The 17,584-nt window shown below is 49.4% G+C and overlaps 1 protein-coding gene across 3 annotated transcripts in view; it reads left to right on the top strand.

The window, feature by feature from the left end:
• The window catches only part of MAMLD1 (mastermind like domain containing 1), a 254,146-nt gene that overhangs the window by 162,697 nt on the left and 73,865 nt on the right, over positions 1-17,584 (top strand). For 2 of the 3 annotated variants that reach the window (XM_068697368.1, XM_068697363.1), the window contains exon 1: positions 14,414-14,685. The exons of the other annotated variant lie outside the window; for it this stretch is intronic. In XM_068697368.1, coding sequence (XP_068553469.1) covers positions 14,632-14,685 — 54 coding nt within the window. In that variant the 5' untranslated portion in view covers positions 14,414-14,631. Of the gene's footprint in view, positions 1-14,413; positions 14,686-17,584 lie in introns of those variants that run through there. 3 annotated transcript variants of the gene reach the window in all.

Here is a 17,584-nt window from a genome sequence, read left to right as displayed (position 1 = left end):
TTGTTGTTGTTTTAAAGTCCCAAGCTAGAAAGAGAAATGGCTGGATAGGAAGGATTTGTGTGCAGAAAAGATGCCAGGTGTTTCTCTAGTTCTTGCCCGAGCAGTGTGGTTATACTACATCAAAACCTTTGGAAAACTAATTTGCTTGATGGCCGGGAAGGCAGGCAAACTGGGCTCTGTAATCTGCCTGTGAGACACCCCAGAGCTTCCTACACGTTTGCAGTCGGTGCAGGAGCTGAGACAGCTGGGCCCTGCCGGGGCAGCCGACACAGTTGGGTGCGCTGCTGTCCCCGAGCCCCACTGCTCCAGGCAGCTCGGGAAGGACCCGGCAGCACCCGAGTTGCTAGCTCGAGGCTGCCAGTTCACAGCGATGGCTGGAGACACCACGAAGCTTCAAAAGGCATCTGTCTGTTCACAGCACATTTGGAAAGTTAGGCCTTTTTGTGTTGTAATGTTTATTACCGAAATGAAGCCCCCTCATTTTTTTTTTTACTGTTAAGTCTTTGAGGCACATGGAACAGAGGCCAGAATTTGCTTTGATTAATCTTCAGTCTGTTTCTGCTGTGTTCTTCCCCATGGTATAAATCTAGACTGCAGCTGGTAGGGGGTTGTATGCCTAAAAAAAGTCTCAGCACCAAAACATTCAAAGTAGCAAGTTTGTGTTGCCTACTTCTATGTCTGGATAGTTGGAAAACCAAAATATAATTCAAATATTTATTTTTTTTCTGCCTTATGCTGAGAAGAGGCAGAGAAGAAAGGCATGCATTTGAAATATGCATAGTAAAAGAGGGGACAGGCAGAGGGAGGGAGAAACAAGTGAATTCATAAAAGCCGAAGAGAGGAATCAAGAAATTTTTGAATAGAGAAATTCTGTGGGACAAAACCTACACTCACAGACTTCAGTGAGCCCTACGACACTGGAAGCGGCTCGGGCTATTTCATCGAGATGGCCGTACTTGTTTCAGCATAGCTGTTGGGTGGGGATGCCTGCCCTAAGACAGATCATAGGCTGCCTCTTAGCTAGAAGAACAGGCTTGCTCATTTAAAATTGAATCAGGCTTTGAGCTTATGCTTGCTGCAGAGAAGCATATCAAATGGAATAGTTTGCAGAAGTCTCAAATAGTCTGATCTTCACCAACCAAATTCTTCAAAACTTGTCCAGGATCCGTGCCCAGTCATCTTGCAAGCTGAACGCGTGCTGGCCATACCATATTTTATGAAAGCTGGAGGCACCTCTGGTTAGTTGTGCAAGCCCTAGCGCACGCCAGGGTGTGGGGCTCTGCCGGAATAACCACCCGGCTCCCGAGTGCTGGAGGCACAAGCTCAGCCTGTGCTCCTGGCTGAGGTTACCGGGCTAAGGGACAGCTGAGCCGTGTGGCTAAACACAGAGATTTTCACTGACTGGATTTCTCGTTGGCCAGTCAGAAGGCCTGCGGGGTTGGTTGTTGTTGCTGTTTGGTTTATTTGTTGTCTTTTGACTTTGCCGTTTGACAAGTGTGTGTGAGCATGTTGTTCGCAGTGTGTGGGATTAAGGGAGAGTCAAGTGTTCAAGGACTCGTGTCCCATGTTCCTGGCTCCCTGCACACACGGGTGTGCAGGCTGGGTGCGCAGAGCCACGCGAGCACAGAGGAGCTGCCAAGGCCGAGGCCTCATGGCGGCGGCGCCATGTTGGGGCTTGGCTGCTGCCTCAGCTCCTGCCGGCTGCTGTGAGGGGCTGAGCGTGCCTCATGCAGCTTTCGTGTAAGGCCTCATGGTCTTCACGAAGATGGAGTCTTAAAATTAACTGTGTTCTGAAAAGTGCCATTGGGTTTGGGGACAAATTGATCAGCATTTTAAGAGTCGTAGCCCTGTGAAGCAGGATAAGCCCAGGTCTTCACTCACGTGAGCCTGATGCGCTAGCCTTCTCTTTCATCCACCTTTTCCTTCCCTCCCCTCCAGAAGCGGTCTCACCCAATTTTACTGTACAGTAATGGAAAATAGGAACCAGTGCATGCTTGGGCCTCCTCTAACAGTCCAAATAGGTCCCACAGAGCTTCTCATCAAGCCATTTTCCTTCTCTTGGTCAAGCTACCCACGCAGGATAAAATACAAACGGTATTAATGCTAAAAGAAAAAGTACAGCTGAAGAAATAGCTGTGACGAGAATTAAAATATCTGCAAATCAGTTCTGCTAGCATCCACCATCCTTTTAACATTTGGAGTGATCTTCCTCTGGAAAAAATAAATTAAGGTCAACACACAAACTTCCTCTGCTTCCTGGAATTCTTACATATTTTCACTATGATAACATGATCTGTGTGTGTGTAAACGCGAGGGGAGAGGCGGCCGAAAGCTGGCGGAGAGCCCCCTCCCCCTCCGGTCCTGGGAGAATGCCTGAAGCATGAGCTCAGCTGTTCAGGCTCCATGCATGGTGTCATACACTTCCACAAGCAAATTCACAGTGACATTAAGAAAAGAAGATCTGGGGCCCTGGTCTCCAAAGTGTTTGGTGTCCACAAGACAGCCCCTAAATAAAGGGCTGTTTATTTGTTGAATTATCAAGTTGTTACCCACGGAGGGGGTTGAAAATAGCTGAGCAGTCCTGGGGTTTTCTTTGGTACGTGCACAAAAATGTGTTTTCTTCTGTTTGTTTTCTCTGACAGAAACCCAGGTCTCTGTGTTTCTGTTTCTCTCCCCTCCTCCCTCATATATAAATACCCTTGGAAAAAAAGGTGGCCAACAATTAGCCATTAACTAAGTCCCTTAAAGGTTTAAAATAAAGAGTTGATGAAAGCATCGGAAGAGGATCTCAGCACAAAGCATGTCTGTACGCCATGGTGTGCTTCTGAGAAACAGAATTTAAATGATTTGCATATGGCCACCTAAATATTTAATGGTTTTGCAGTTTAGGAAGGCAGGCTGAAAACTATGCAGTGCAGGCAGTCTCTGATCTTATCCGGCTCCACTGGCTGTGTTGGGTCAAGCATGTTGTTTCTCGGGTCTGATCCTGGCGTTCCAGAAGCTGTGGGAGCGCTCAGCACCATCTGAAACTAAGGCTCTGCTGTGCTGCGAGCAGCTGAGGCCAGTGCACGTGCGCGCCTCTAAAGCTGCCGGAGCGTTCGAGCCTCTCTAAGCCCAAACCTGACAATGTTGTTCCCCTCACAAAGGAGGTTCACACCACGCCGTATCGGCTCTCAGGCTGCCTTACAGCCCCGTCTTTCTTTCCCCTTTCCCCACCCCCAGCCATGGCCTGCTACGTACATGCTCCCAAACTCGGCTAAGCATTTCGTGAGCGTGCAGGGCTGAATGCACATTCACAGGAAACAAAACCGTGAGATACTTTCAAAAATGCAGACACACAAAACACTTCTCGACAGCTCCAGGCAGGTGCAGGGCTTACACTTCTGATGACTGTCCAGTTTTAAAGCACGGGACGGAGGCATTCTTGATGCGGCTGCTCTTGAAGACCACAGTAAAATATTAACCAAACGGAGAAGTTAAATAAAAAGAAGCAGCTCTTCCCAGCGGAATTGTAGCGTTCTCTCCTCTTCACATTCTTTTGAGCTCATTCATTCCTTTGAGCTGTGGTAACAAGTCAGCTATTTGTATATGGTGAGGCTGGTAATGGAGAAGAGAAGGAAATTCCCTCAGAAGCAAAGTCCTGTCTTGCTGCGCTTTTTGCAGCGATCATTGTGCTCCTTCTCCAGCCCCAGACAGCATTCGTCCCAGTTCCCTGTCCAGGTGGCCGAGCTCTTTAGCCCAGCCCCTGGTTCCTGTGGTTTAGAGAGCAAGTCTCCCATCGTGAATGTGCATCTAAATAACTAGCATTTGCAGAGTTCCCACTTCAAGTACTCCGTCAGCCTGAAAGCTGCCTCCAAGGCCAGGGCTGAGGAGGCTGATAGCCCTGGGAGCTCTGGGTACCCAGCAGAGTCAGGTTTTACTGGTCCGATGCTGGTTACCCAAAATTCCTGGTGACACCAGCGGGAGCTGCAGGTGCTTGAAAACCTCTCAGATACAGGGATGGCTTCATTCATCATTCAGCTGCAGCCCTGTCTGGACAGGAAGACAGTAACCTTTAAAGAGCAACACTTCACAACCATTAAGCAACTAATATTTCATGCATTTGTATCACAGTTGGCTCCAAAGCCAACCTTGGCAAGTGTCTGGGGGTTTCTCTGGAGAGTCATTTTGTCTGTTTAGACTGCTGTTCTATTTAAGGTGTTTAAGGGCTGTTTCCCTGATCCTTCTTCATTAGAGGTAATTGAATAGTTTAGAAGCCTGATCATTGTTTGGCTGAGTCTTCCCACTAACAGTCCACCGATTGAATAATTGCCAAAGGATATGGAGGCAAAGAAAGATAAGTTTATCATGATTTTCTAGCACTCGGAACATCTTCAAAATGTTTTGCAGGTTACTAATTACATTTTAATAAAAAGTTGTGGGTTCAGATCTCGCCAAAATGCAGGAGGATTCCTGCAGCCCATGATGTCCCTCTTTGCCACAACTTCACAGATGACTTGGGCAACAATGTCCTTCGCACAGGCTCCTCACTTGGGGAAAAAATCTCCCTCCGGTCACTTCCCAGGTTGGTTCTGCACATCCTCGGGTAACACCCCCTTCCTGCAGGCCTCCCAGGAGCTCCACAGTCTTTCTACACTAAGAAATTTCCTTTCACCACCCCCAGCAAGACAGAGCTTACCCTCTGCCTGAGGCAGACCTGCAGCTCAGCCATGCCAATTATAAAAGATGCCTCCCAAACGTGTATTCCTGGTTTCCAGAGTGACTCTGGGGTGCTACCACACCTATCTTTAGACTGGCTAAAAGCTACCGAGAGGCAGTGTGGTCACAGGGTGTCACATACCATCATGATGAGCGTAGCACGAATTGCTAACTAGACGCTCAGGGACGCCTGAATTCTCATCCCGGAATCCCGAAGTGAAAAAGGCAAATCTCCACTTTTTTTTATATTTCTCTCTACTAAAAATACGTAGGTGAATTGTCACTTGTCTCTCTTTGCACTGCTGGGACAGAGCACACCTCATATGCATCGTGCCCAAAGTTACACGTACCTGTTTCCCTTCTCTGCAGGCTGCCTGGGCAGGCCCAGGTTAGGGTGGAAGTGGCCAGAGGATCAGCTGGCCGAGCTGTCTGGGCAGAATCGAGAGAGCTGTCAGCCAGGGATCAATTATTTTAACGCTGAAGATGCACTGAAGATTTTACAGAAAGAAATGTGATAATTGGAAATTGTACCCACCGTGTTTGTATCGCAGCAGAGCTGGCATCATCTCTGTATCACAGATGAGCCCCAACTGAGAAAACCGCTCTTACCTCCATGCTGCTAGGTTTCATCAGCATTGATTTCAATTCAGCTGTCTTGAAAATACTTTTCCATAGCCCCTGTAGAAACTGTGATAAATGTTCATACTAGCATCTTACAAAAAGCCTTCAAAATAATGTGAATTTCTGGTGAATTTTGAATGTGTGATTGCTTTCATCCTAGGACTGTCTGTCTCTCCAAAAGCCTCAGACCCATTGCTCCAAAATTGCCTTAGGATCTGTGATAAGCACCCAGAGGATGATGCAGCTGTAAGAGCGGTATGACTACTGCACACAGGAAAGGGAACACCATAATTTGGCCAGCAGGCTAGGGTTAGGGTCACCTGTGCTATAGGTATTTCAAATCCGTCCAATTAAACAGTGTTAATTACTGGTGGTTCTTTTTTTCTGGAATAGCCATAGCTGTTCTTCCCTGTCTAATAATGGAAGAATGCTGCCAGTTCCAAAAGTGATTTCTAAGGACTGATTAAGGAATATTTGTTCAACTTAGAGAAGAATGAAGGCCTACATATATGTTAATACATCCCCACTAACACAGAATGGCTTTTTGTTGTTCTTCTCTGTCTGGAACGTGAGCAATTTGTAGTCTGCTGCTGCATCTAATTAGTGGATCTGATCCTCGCATTGAAGCAGTAGAGGCTTGTGATTTAAAGACCAAGATTTCCAGGCTCTATCATTGAAAAAAGGCTTCTCCAAAGACTCGAGATATGGAGAATTACACTTAAATGCCAAAGTTGGATACAGAAAGAAAATAAAAGAGTGATCTTAAGCGGTTGCACGGCTGTCTGTTGGTTCAGATTCACAACACAGAGCGAAGGTAAACTGCCTTCAACACGGATCTGTGGGAAGAACTTGGCCTCATCTAGCTCCCTCTTTGGTACTAGCCAAGATAAAAATACATCAGGATTACCAGCATCTAGGAAACTAGCATATGGTGCTACCACAGAATGTAATACTAATAGATTTGAGAAGATCATTATTTTTCTCTTTCTGTGCGGTTCCTCATTAAACAAGATGCCGTTCATTCTCTGCCTGGACTTCTCCCGCATTTTTCCCATGAAAAGAGAGGATAAGCTTGAATTAATTTAATTGCCAAATGTTTTGTTCAAATAGCCGTGGCAGAAGTAACTTTTAGTAGCTGGGTTAAATAGCCCCCTTCACTGCAGCAGTTAACGTTTATCGTTGCTGTCGGCCCCTCTGCACTGCACCAGGATCTGATAGCGTTCGGGTGCCTTGGGAACTCGCGGTGCTTCCTTTTCTCTCCCCCTCTCTCCTTTCTTTTTCATGCAAGAGCAAGACGATCTCGTTGTGATCTGGGAATAAATTGTTTTCAAATTCCTTAGGAAGGGCTGGAATGCTCAAAAGGCATTTAGAAGTTCATTTCCAAGCCAGCTGAAAATTGTCTTTGGGTGAGCAGGTGCTCACCTCACTCTGCAGCCCGGCACAAGGGATGTGCCTCCCGCACCTTACCTACGTAGGTTCCCCTCTGGCTGGTCCTTGGGGGGTACAGGGAGGAAGGGAGAGAGGTTCCTTGTACACTCTCCCATGTGCTGTTCCCTTTTCCACTGTTCCCAAAGTTAATCTACTCTGCACTGTGCAAAACCAAGGGAGGGTGAAGTGACAAGACAAAAGAAAAGCAGTCCTGTGGATTCTGTCGTTTCTGCCGCTGCTGTCAGCCCTGAAGGTTTTGCATTTTGGTAAACAGAGAACTCATTATGACATGCGAGTGACTTGAGAAAAGTGATGGTAAAACAGAGATTTCTGTTTTGGAGGAAAACGTAAAAACAAAAACATGCTGGGAACGCTGAGATGGGTAAGCACCAAAGAGCAGAATTGTCAGCACCTTTCACCAAATCCCACAGACGCTACTGAACTCCCATAAGCAGCTAACGACAACCACAAAGGTACAAAACAAGGAGTTTCTTGCTGGTCTCTGAAGTCCCTCATGAGTAGGCTGGCAGCAGGGGTAGTGGCATTCAGAGAGCAGCAGGGCAGAGACGGGGCCACATCCAAGCAGGAGGCCTGGACATGGAGAAGGGAAGGAGCAGAGAGGGCAGCTGGGATTAGAGGTGCGGGCACACGGAAGGAGAAGGAAAAAGGCTAAAGAGTAGCAGTGACAAATGAAAAATGAGAGAGAATGCTGGGCAGGTGGGGCCAGGACCAGATGAGCAGGAGAACAGCAGGAGCTAGGGGGATAGGCTGAAAGGACACACGTGCCCAAACTCCCAGGGCAGGAGGAAAGAAGATGACAAATCTTTCCAAGTGCTGCCAATTCAACCATTGCTCTTGGCCCTGATGAACAGCGAGTTGCTCTCCCTGCCCACCTTTTGTACTCTCACATTGTGTAACTTGCTCGTTGCGGATCTGTACCTCAGCATAGCTAAGGTCCATCTTGCATGTCAGGATGCAGGAGAAGTCTCAGAAGTCTGGGGCTGTAACTAGCTCATAGCTTAAAGATGCTCTGTGAAATCCTGTGAGCCATTTCCTTTACGGGGAGATGCAATATCTTAGGGCAGTGCTTTCTTATTCATTTTAAAAACAAGGTGTAAACTTCTGGATGAGTGCTGTGGCTGTTTAAGTCGTGCTGATATTGTATTGGGCATAGAAGCAGAAATTAAAAGCTGGTACATGTTCCTGCATTGAAGGGGAGTAAAGCTTTATTTTTTTGGCTCAAGAAACCTGACACCAGTTGAGACAACACACTTCTTACACAAGGCTGCAGCCGCTAGCAAATGGATGCATATTCATATGACAGGATATGCTCGGTAGCCCTGGGAAACCAAGATTTGAAATCAATAATTTCTAGTAAATCACAAACTGACATTGGCAACATCCTAGCCTGGTTGAGTATCTGTGTCATTACAGACACTCTTCTTTAATAAACAGAACATACGATGCTTCATGCTTTGGTTTTGCATTTTCTTGGCAACAGCATAAAAGTATAATTTCTTTGCTTGATCCAAGGGATCTCTGACAAAGGGAGAAGGGTGACATTTGTTTCTGTGGGTTTTATGGTTTTAAATCTCAGGGCCAATTCTGCCATCAGGTAGTTTATGAATATTCATGTAGATTGTTTTGAATTGAAGAATATATAACTTCGCCATGTAGCTGGCATGGGAAGAATAGTTGACAGTCACGAAATAGAGAATACTTCAAAAAGTAGCATCGGCTCTGTTAAGAGAGGACCTTTCTGGGAGTAAAAGGGAAAATTAAGGAAGAAAGGTGCATGTTTCCTTAGGGAAGCAAAATTGTGATCCTGTCTCCTAAAACCAATACAGAACAATTTTTGCAGACAATGTTTAAAGCAATCTGGAGTCTGTTGCATCAAGTAAGGGCCAGAACCTGCCTTTCTGTTGTTTAGGAGCTGAGTCAGGTCTGTATGTCCCTTATCACTGCACATGTGTATGACCTGGGTGATCTAGCAGTGAGAAATAAGAGAAGCTGGAATTAGTACTAAGCCTTCTATTTTACATTATTGCATCTTTTCGGTGATGCCTTACTTGCAGTCGGGCACAAGAGTCAAATAAAAGTGCCTGATTGTACAGACCTCTCGCTAACTTGGAAACTTGGCAAATGACACCTGCCTCTGTTTGCTGCTGATCTGATACCCCGTGCACGGGCTGGAAGCTGCGTCCTTGCCCCTTTGGCTGCTGTAGCTCTGCAGCAGCTGACAAACGTGAGAATGCTCCCAAATGTACCGCTTGGAGAAGAGGCATCTCCCGGGTAGCGACAGGCATCGCAAAGGCAGGCTCCTTTAACTGATGCCTGTGCATTTGCTGTACGTTTGCACTGGGCGTAGCACGGCTCCTATTCCCAGTTGCATCCGAGGCTCCAGGTGACAGGAGCAGTCTGTCCCAGCCGCCCCACGCCGCTGCAGCCGTCTGCTCTTTGTCGCTCTGCATGGTCTGACTGCAAGCAGAGATGAGGAGAGGTAAAACACTGCAGAGCTAAATCTGCACGCCAGATCTCACCCGAGTTAGAATGAAATGTCTGGGTGAGATCAACAGGCTTTTGTCCAGAAGATTTTGAGTAGTCTTGAGTTTGCGATGTCAGTGGGGCTCTGGGATTTTGCCTCCTGAAAGCAAGACTCGATCGCACCACATTACTCTGGGTGCTTACCTAAGCACTCAAGTAATCCCTTCCATTTCCAGGAGAGTCATACATAATGTTAAGCATGTGCCTACGTGTATTTCTGAGCTATGCAAATAACTGATTTCTATATATAAAATATAAGTTCGAAGTAGATCGATTTGGAACAAGCATCTGGCAAGCGAGCAGGCATTAACAACCTGATTTTAACCTATGTTTCAGTGGAAGCTCCATACTTTGTGCTATGCAACTTTTTACGAAAGCATCGAGGAATTACTGACAGCGGTGTCATCTCCTAGCTGCTCAGCACAGAGACTCTGGCTAGACCCGTGTGTATTTTTCCAAGCAGGAGACAAGATCAGCATTCACTTTGATTTATATAATTTCCTGAACTAGTTCAGGCACCCACTGAAATGTCAGTGTGTCAGTGCCTCCTCCGATGCTTTCACCAATCCGCTCTTCCACGGACACTCATGTAAGTAATGACCCAGTGAAGGAAAAGTTGGCCTGATCAACTGTGCTCTTCTTTCATGTCCAAATCAATGAAAGGTATGTTGAAACTGTGGAGTTAACTGCTCTCAGATGAAAGCTTGTTCTGTGAAGCTTCCTATTTTTCTATAAGTAATGTTTCTTTAAAAAAAAAAAAAATAAAATTAGAATCAATATATTAACAAATGTCCGTACTTTTCTACATGACTTATAACATTACTTAATGTAAGAAGCATTACTGAGGTAATTAAAATTGTTTATTGATGCAGTTTACCTATTTTCAGGTATTTCTCATACACTTTTACTAGAAGACGAGGGTGGAGGGGAGAACATCCAATTAAACACATTCATAAATGACCCGAGATGCCATTTTACTCAAAATAAACACTTATTGCTTCTAAGAGCATAATAGGTTTCAGAAAGGAATTGAAATTTTGCATGCATTAGAAGTTTCCCCCCAATATATTACAGCGTGTGATGGATGAAGGGGTCTGAGCCTGCCGGGTTGTGAGCATCAGCCAGCTGCAGATTGTCTATGCTTAGGAAGAAACTTCGTAAGAAACTTGCACCACAGTAGGGAATTTTTCCTGCAATTGTTCAGTAAAGGTTTCTTTTCGATTTTCTGAAGCATCAGCTATTGCCTGTGGCCAGAGACAAGCTAGCAAACAAGACAGCTCTGTGATCTGATCTCGCATAAGAAATGCAATTCTGACCAGTCAGACCCGAGGCTCACCTTGCCCAGTATCTGTGCTGCTGCCACCAGACCCTTCAGAGAGAACAAGCTTTGTCCCCAAGGTGTGGACAAGCAGAGTCCTTCCTGCCCTGGTGCTGCCTGCTGGCGTCCAGCACCCAGAGGTTTGTTCTGTGATGTGACCAGGGGTTGCCCCCAGACCTCTGTGCTAAATAGCAGCTGATGAATTTGCTCTCCATGAGTGCTCCCAATCCTTTCGATCCCCTTTATTCAGAAACATCCATCTGTGGCAATGATCTGCACAGTTCCATTAAGTGCTTGTTGAAGACGGACATCACTGGTATCCAGAAGAAAAATACTGGCTAGGGGCACCTTGATCTGATGCAGAATGGGAGTTCTTATGGACCCGTGTGTTTTTTCTCTAATTTTCTATCAGAGGAATAATTTCATCTTTTATTTATTTATTTTTTTATCTTTTTTTTATATATATATACAAATATTCTTCCTTATCACCCTGCTTATGTCCAGCCTAATAATTGTCTTTGCTCTGGGAGGGAGCATTCCACATCCAGTTCATACACCTCTCCCTTGAATTTTGTCTCTCATTCTCACATGCCGTGGCTTTGTGTTTTGGGCACAATTAGGACAAGCTCTTGTTTTAGCTTCTGAAGGCTTGTGTATTTATGTTGCAGTTCATGTGTTTTCACTCCCCAGGAGCTTTGCTTGGAGTTTTAGCTCCCAGTAAACATACACTCAAAGTGTATTTCAGCTAAATCCATTGATTTTACCCGTTTCCAGGTCAAAAACATGCAAGTAGCAAGCATCACATGATTTCCATCCATCTCCTTATGGGTCACTGAGAAATTTGTGAATCCTTCAGTGAATCTGTGATGAGTCCTTGCACTGCTCACTTGCTGCTCCCTGCCAGTGTACAGGACGTGCTGCAGAACAGCCCCTGGCTGCTCAGATTTCCTTGTCCATGTGGATTTTGGGAGCACCCAGAGGCCAGCTCAGTCGGGCACAGATCTCCTGGGAGAACAGAGTCCTAGCAGCACGGTTACCTGCACCCAGCCAACTAACACTTCTCCTTAGGCAGGTTACAACATACTGCTTGTCCAAAAACTGTGCGGACAAGGATTAGTCCTGTTTGTGTTTTTCAGAAATGATACAGCTCAGTGCACTCTGTTCATCAGCTGGTTGTTTTTTAGCTACAACTTCAGCTTCCCAGCTCTCGGGCTCTAGGCTTTGAGTAAGACATCTCAGCTGGGGAAGCAATGGCCCTAGTTGTGTGAAATGAACAAATAAAATGATATTTTTCTATTAATATTAAAGCTGCTAAATGAAATGTGGTGAGCTACCATACAACTGATGAAGAACAGGATTCATCCCAGGCAGCCAGCCAGGGTTTGGGTTTTGTACCGTTCGAGGTACCATGATACATTTCAGCCAGCCTCAGCCTGTGGCTGTAACAGCAGTCTTGATGCCCTTAAAATTGCCTCTTTTCTGCAGAATCCCACAGCTCACCTTTTCAAAAGAAGACAGAAGCCCGGTAATAGGAGTTGGCGATTCGCTTAGGCTAGGCCTGATCTGGGAAGATAAAACACTGCCCTGGAGAAGCCACCGAAAGTTCTGTCATTGACGCTGGAGCAGCCAGTGATTCCCCCAGGTCAGCTCTAGCAAACGTGCCTAAAGAAAGGGCTCATAATTCAATCACCGAAGGCCCAAATTGCAGCCCTGACATCCCCTGCCTAGCCACCACCTCTTGCTGGCAGTGAGAGATCTCTGCAAGGCTGTTCCTTTTCTGCTAAGGGCTCACGCTGCCTGGAGTCCTTGGAGGCTTCCTTGTGTGCCCAAACCCATTCCTGTTGCGACACCTGCTTGTGTCGTCCTCATTCTGGTGAAGTCCTTCAGTCCAGTTTTGTGAAGTAACCAAAGCAAATGGGAGTCCTTAGTTAGGGCTTTCACCACTTGTCGGGAATGTCAGATATCTGGCAAGAGTCACGAATTACACGGATTTCCAAAACTTCTGGACAAATGACTAGCGTGCACTGCAGGTAGGGAATGTGATGCAGACCTGCCATGCACACGTGTGAATCCCTGTGTCCTACGCATTCCATGCATGTGTGTTTTCAGTCTAAAAACCTCCAGGCAGAAAGAGGGAGCCCTAATGGAAGGGTTCCAGACGTTGCATGCTGGGCAGGCAATGGCACCTCTGTGCAGGTGGAGCCTGATCGATGCATGATGAACACTTATCTCTATGGAGCTGCCTCAGCTGGTGACCCTTGTGCAGCACATTGGCTCTGTAGGATCCCGTGCTGATGCCCTAATGCTGGGTTTGAGCCCTGGCACCTCATCTAGGGTTGTGGATTTGTGTTGGGCAGCCCATCAAACCCAAACATCCGCTGTCAGTACGCCACCCCTTGCGCACCAAGATCCCTTCTGAGCTCTGGCCCCAGGAGTCTGTAGAGTTCAGGGTGCTCACACCCACAGAGTTTCTTACTTTTGTGCTTCCTTTTTATTTTCCTTCTCAATATAAAAATACATTCAAGTCATTTTGAATGATATAGAAGGCAGAACCAGCAGAAAAGCAAACTAAGAAACTGCCAAGGAATCCAAACTGACGTGACACAAATGCTGCCCTGGGAAGAGGGCCTGTTGCTGCAGCAGCCAGGAAAGCTGGGCTCTGAGCAGAGGTAAAACCAAATGTTCTCTGTTGCTGAGCTGATGCTGCTGATATTGTTACCTCGGGCTTGCTATGAAATGTGCGAAGATGGGCTTGGGCTAAAAGTTTAATGCAAGCTGAGGATCATAGCTATGTGGAAATCATTCGGGAAAGTGAAGCCAGATTCTGAGTTTATGAGTATGTATTTGGGCATAATAACTGGGGTTTTCTAAATAACTTTTAATTTTATAGAGCATAATTTACCAACATCACCGTTTCGTGCCTGATGAGAAATCAGATGCTTCATGAGCAGTGGTGCTGTGTCTCCCACCTCTCGTCCACTGAGGCAGAGCACCGGGACAGGGTGTCCGGCATCTCCGGACAGCAGGACCGGGGTGGCAGTTAATGACAGAAAATCCTACCAGCAATTCTTTGGGGACTCAGTGTGCTCTCCTAACAGCCTGCAGCTTGTCTGTCCTGGTCCTTTACGTGCAGCCCAAGGTTCTTGGTTTTTGGGGATGGTCTGAGTGAGACTTGAAACAAGTGCGTTTAGGCTGTATGGGAAGTGCGTGGATTTATGGAGGCTCTCAGCTCGGGTTTGTGTCTGTCTTTGGAGAGAGATGTGCCTAGCACAAAGGGGGAAAACGAAACAGCTCTGCCGTTTCCTTCTCGCTAACCTGGGTTCACCTGTGCGAGGTGAGCTTAACCCTTTTATGAGCACTAAGAGTGTTGGCCGGGGTGTAGTCAGGAGGTGGGAAATGCTCCTTTTTATTGAGAACTCAAACCGTTGCTCTTCGTGCCCAGGGCTGTCTTTTCCGTGGTTTGTACCCTTTGATTTGAGAAGAGAACAAGATCCAGGAGTGTTTTCGTGAGGCTCCTGCTCTGAGCGAAGCCGAAGCTGTGGAGCCAAGCTCCCAGCGCACTGCACAGCGCCCCGCGCTCACCGCCCGGCCGCGGGCCAGCCGGGCTGCGCCTCCGTGCGTGGAAGGAAAAAATAACAAAAAAATCAAAAATCCTTGGACCTCTGAGGTCGGCAGTTTCTGAGAAGAAAGCGCTGCTTCCCCTTTAAGCCCGGAGCGGCTGGTGTGTGTGAGAGTGTGTGCGGGAGCGTGTGTGTCTCCTCCTCTTTGAGTGACACAGCACTTAGATATGCCTATCAGTAACTTAAACCCCACAAACTCCACCTTCTAAGTGAGGAAGCTGTGGGTTGATGGAAATGTAGTGAGCAGATTGAGACAGACAGTGAATCATTAGCAAACTGCAACGCCAGGATGAACTTGTCTGGAACCTAAAAGGAGCAAACAGCCTCCGAGTCCTCCGCGGCGCTGGGTTTTGCTCCCTACAGCCAAAGTGGATCTAAAAGCCGGCTGAGCCCCACTCCAAGATGCTGCTGGTTTCCCAGCGGGTAGAAGCACCACGCATGGAGCCCCACATGCCGGTGAGCAGCAGCGCAGAGCGGCGCGGCACGAGTTGCTTGCGGGGACTTGGCCCGGGGAAGTTTTCGGGGGGCGCCTTCCGCGGAGAAGCCCCCCCAAAATCCTCCCCAAACTCGCCCTAAGGATTGCTCCCGGCTTCCTGCCGGGGCCGGCGGGGCACCGTGTCCCTGGAGAGGGGGACCGTGCACCGGGGCCAGGGGAGGGAAGGGAGAGGAAAGGAAGGGAAAGGGAGGGAAGGGGGCGCCGTGGGGCCGGGCAGCGGCGGGGTGCGCAGCGCTGCCAGCTCCCGGTGCCCCCCCGGCTGATGCCCCGCCGCCGGGCATCGCCTGCAAACTTGGCTGCGAGCGCCGGGAAGGTGCCATGGGAGGGCGAGGGGGCCGCTGCCGCCCCGCGTTGGGGTTTTTTGTGTTGCAGAAGTCCCGGTGCCGCTGTTGGCAGCGAGGTGCCTGGGGATTTGGGGAGCCGGCAGCGCACGTTCCCTGGGCAGGGTGTTGAACAAAAGGCGCCGGGAGGAGCCGCCGCTGGGTCCGGGGAAGAGTGCGGGGCGGCAGCGCTGCCTCCGCGCCCGGGGACGGGGATGGGGATAGGGACGGGGACGGCCCCGAAGTGCGGGAGCTGCCGCGACCACCTCTCCCCCTAGCCGGTGCGCGGTTCCCACCAGCCCCGGTGCTGACTCACTGTTTGGGGCTCTGCCCCCCGCGATTAACGCCGGGCTTCGGAGCAATTGCCGGCCACAACCGCGGCGCTCGGCTCCCCCAGGCACCGCACGGCCCCGGCCGTCCCTGTCCCCCCCCCGCGCTCCGTCTCCGCCGGGGACCCCCAGGCGCTCCCCCCGGGGTGCCCGGCGGCTTTGTTCGGGCACGGCGGGGGCGCTGTCAGCGGGGCCAGCGGCCGCTTGGGGGAAGAACAGGGGGGCTTTGCATCCCTTCGGGACCCCCCCCTTCCCCTCCCGCGGGCCACATCTAAATTAAAGGGCCGCTTTTGTTCCCCGCAGCCCCGGCGCTGCGGAGCGGCCGCGGGGGCGCCGCAGCCCCGTGAGCGCCGCGCCTCGCCCCGTCGGAAGCGGGCGGGCGGCCGGTCCTCCCCCTTCCCTTCCCTTCCCTTCCCTTCCCTTCCCTTCCCTTCCCTTCCCTTCCCTTCCCTTCCCTTCCCTTCCCTTCCCTTCCCTTCCCTTCCCTTCCCTTCCCTTCCCTTCCCTTCCCTTCCCCGCTGTGCCCGAGGGGGGCGGCACGGCGGGGAGGGGGCGGCGCCGGGCTCCCCCCCTCGAGTCCCTGCGGCTCGGGGGGGCGGCGAAGCGAGCTCTGTGTGTATGTGTCCCGTCCCCCCCCCCCGTTATATAACGCCGGTGCTCCCCCGCTCAGCCCCCTAATCCCTGCGTGTTTCCCGCCCCCCCGGTGTGTTCCCCCCCCCCCGGTGATGGGGAAATCAAGCTGCCGGTGTGCGAGCAGCAGCATATGGTGCCTCCGGGAGGGAGGCAGGCAGGGAGCCGCGAACGGCCTTGAACCTGCCGGCCCCAGCAGCTGCTGGCTGCCCCCCCCCTCCCCGCAGCTCCGCTCTGGCCCCCCCTCGGCCGGCGGGACCCGGCCGCCCCCTTGCAGCGCTGCCGGTGGCCGTGCGAAGGGACAGGGGGCGGCCCCGAGGCTGGGGGGGTCGGGGCTGGGGTCGGGGGGGGGCGGCCCCGGGCTCGGGGTGGTCGTGGGGGGGTCGCGGAGCGCCGGGGGGGGGCTGCGTGAGCGCGGCCGCGCAGCGGCGGCTGCAGGCGCAGCTCGGGGAAGTTCCACGCGAGCACCCAAAAAAGCAGCCAGGCGCTGCCGGCACTGCCCATTTGCAGCTCGCTCTCGCTGCCATATGGTTGGAAGGGGGGAAAGAGAGTGAAAAAAAAAAAAAAAAAGGCAATTTGGGAAAGATGCTCTCAGCCGAAGGGAGGAGTGGGCTGCGGGAGCGAGATAGGAGGAAATTCCATGTTAGGAAAGCATTAGCAAGGGGTGACTTCTAATGTTTTCCTGCCACTGACGTTGACAGTGACACACATGTGTGGGCTGAAATTGGAACGTCACTGAGTTTTTAAACTGAACCAGGAAATAGTCTGTTGCTCAGGGATAAAAAACAAATAGTATGCATTGTAAGGCAGGTACATGCAGCTAGCAGCTCCTCTCCAGCGAGCGAGGGGCTGCTCAGTGGGCAGCAGTGAGCAGCTCAAATTTAATTTAGGTTTTTATTTTCAGAGTGTCTTTTTTTTTTTTTTTTTTTTTTAACTCGAGGTTTTTCGTCTCTATTTTTAATCCTTTCAACTAACGCTTCAGAATCAGAAAAGCAAATATTGACAGGGCTTCACTTGTAGTCCCTTGTAACTACGTAGGTTGAACCTGCAAAGTCTCCTGGATTTTTTTTTAAAGCTAACACAGTTGTTAAAGGATCGGGGGGAGATTAGTGGTTACAGAGGCAGTTATATATATTCTTTGGTCTTTTGTACGGCTCCCTGTTACCCAGGTAGAAGTGTTTTATAAATTATAGTGTGCCATTTTTTATTTTTATATTTTTTTTTACTGATCTTGTTACTCATAATGTGGTAGCACTTGGAGGTTTTATGTGGGAGTAGGGAGCTACTGTGCTAGATGCTTTCTGATGGTACGGGAAGATGTACTGAAAGAGTTCAGGATGCCAGGTATCAGGCTGGCCCACCAACCTGCCCCGAAATGCCCAGCGACCTGCCCCGTGCAGCTGCAGGACAGGCATCAGCCCGAGCTGCCTTCCTCAGCAGAACAAAAGTTAGGGAGGCAGAAGGTAACACAAGGACAAGAGTAAGTAAAGTCCCAGAGCCGTCCCATAGGTTAAGTACAGTGCAACTCACTGGTTCCCAGTCATTTAATCAATAAATGTTCTATCTTACTTGCTACTCTG

Source organism: Anas acuta, chromosome 13 (assembly GCF_963932015.1).
Source record: "Anas acuta chromosome 13, bAnaAcu1.1, whole genome shotgun sequence".
NCBI classification, from domain to species: Eukaryota; Metazoa; Chordata; class Aves; order Anseriformes; family Anatidae; genus Anas; species Anas acuta.
The sequence above is the reverse complement of the archived record's forward strand: the minus strand, read 5'-3'. Positions and strand labels throughout refer to the sequence as shown.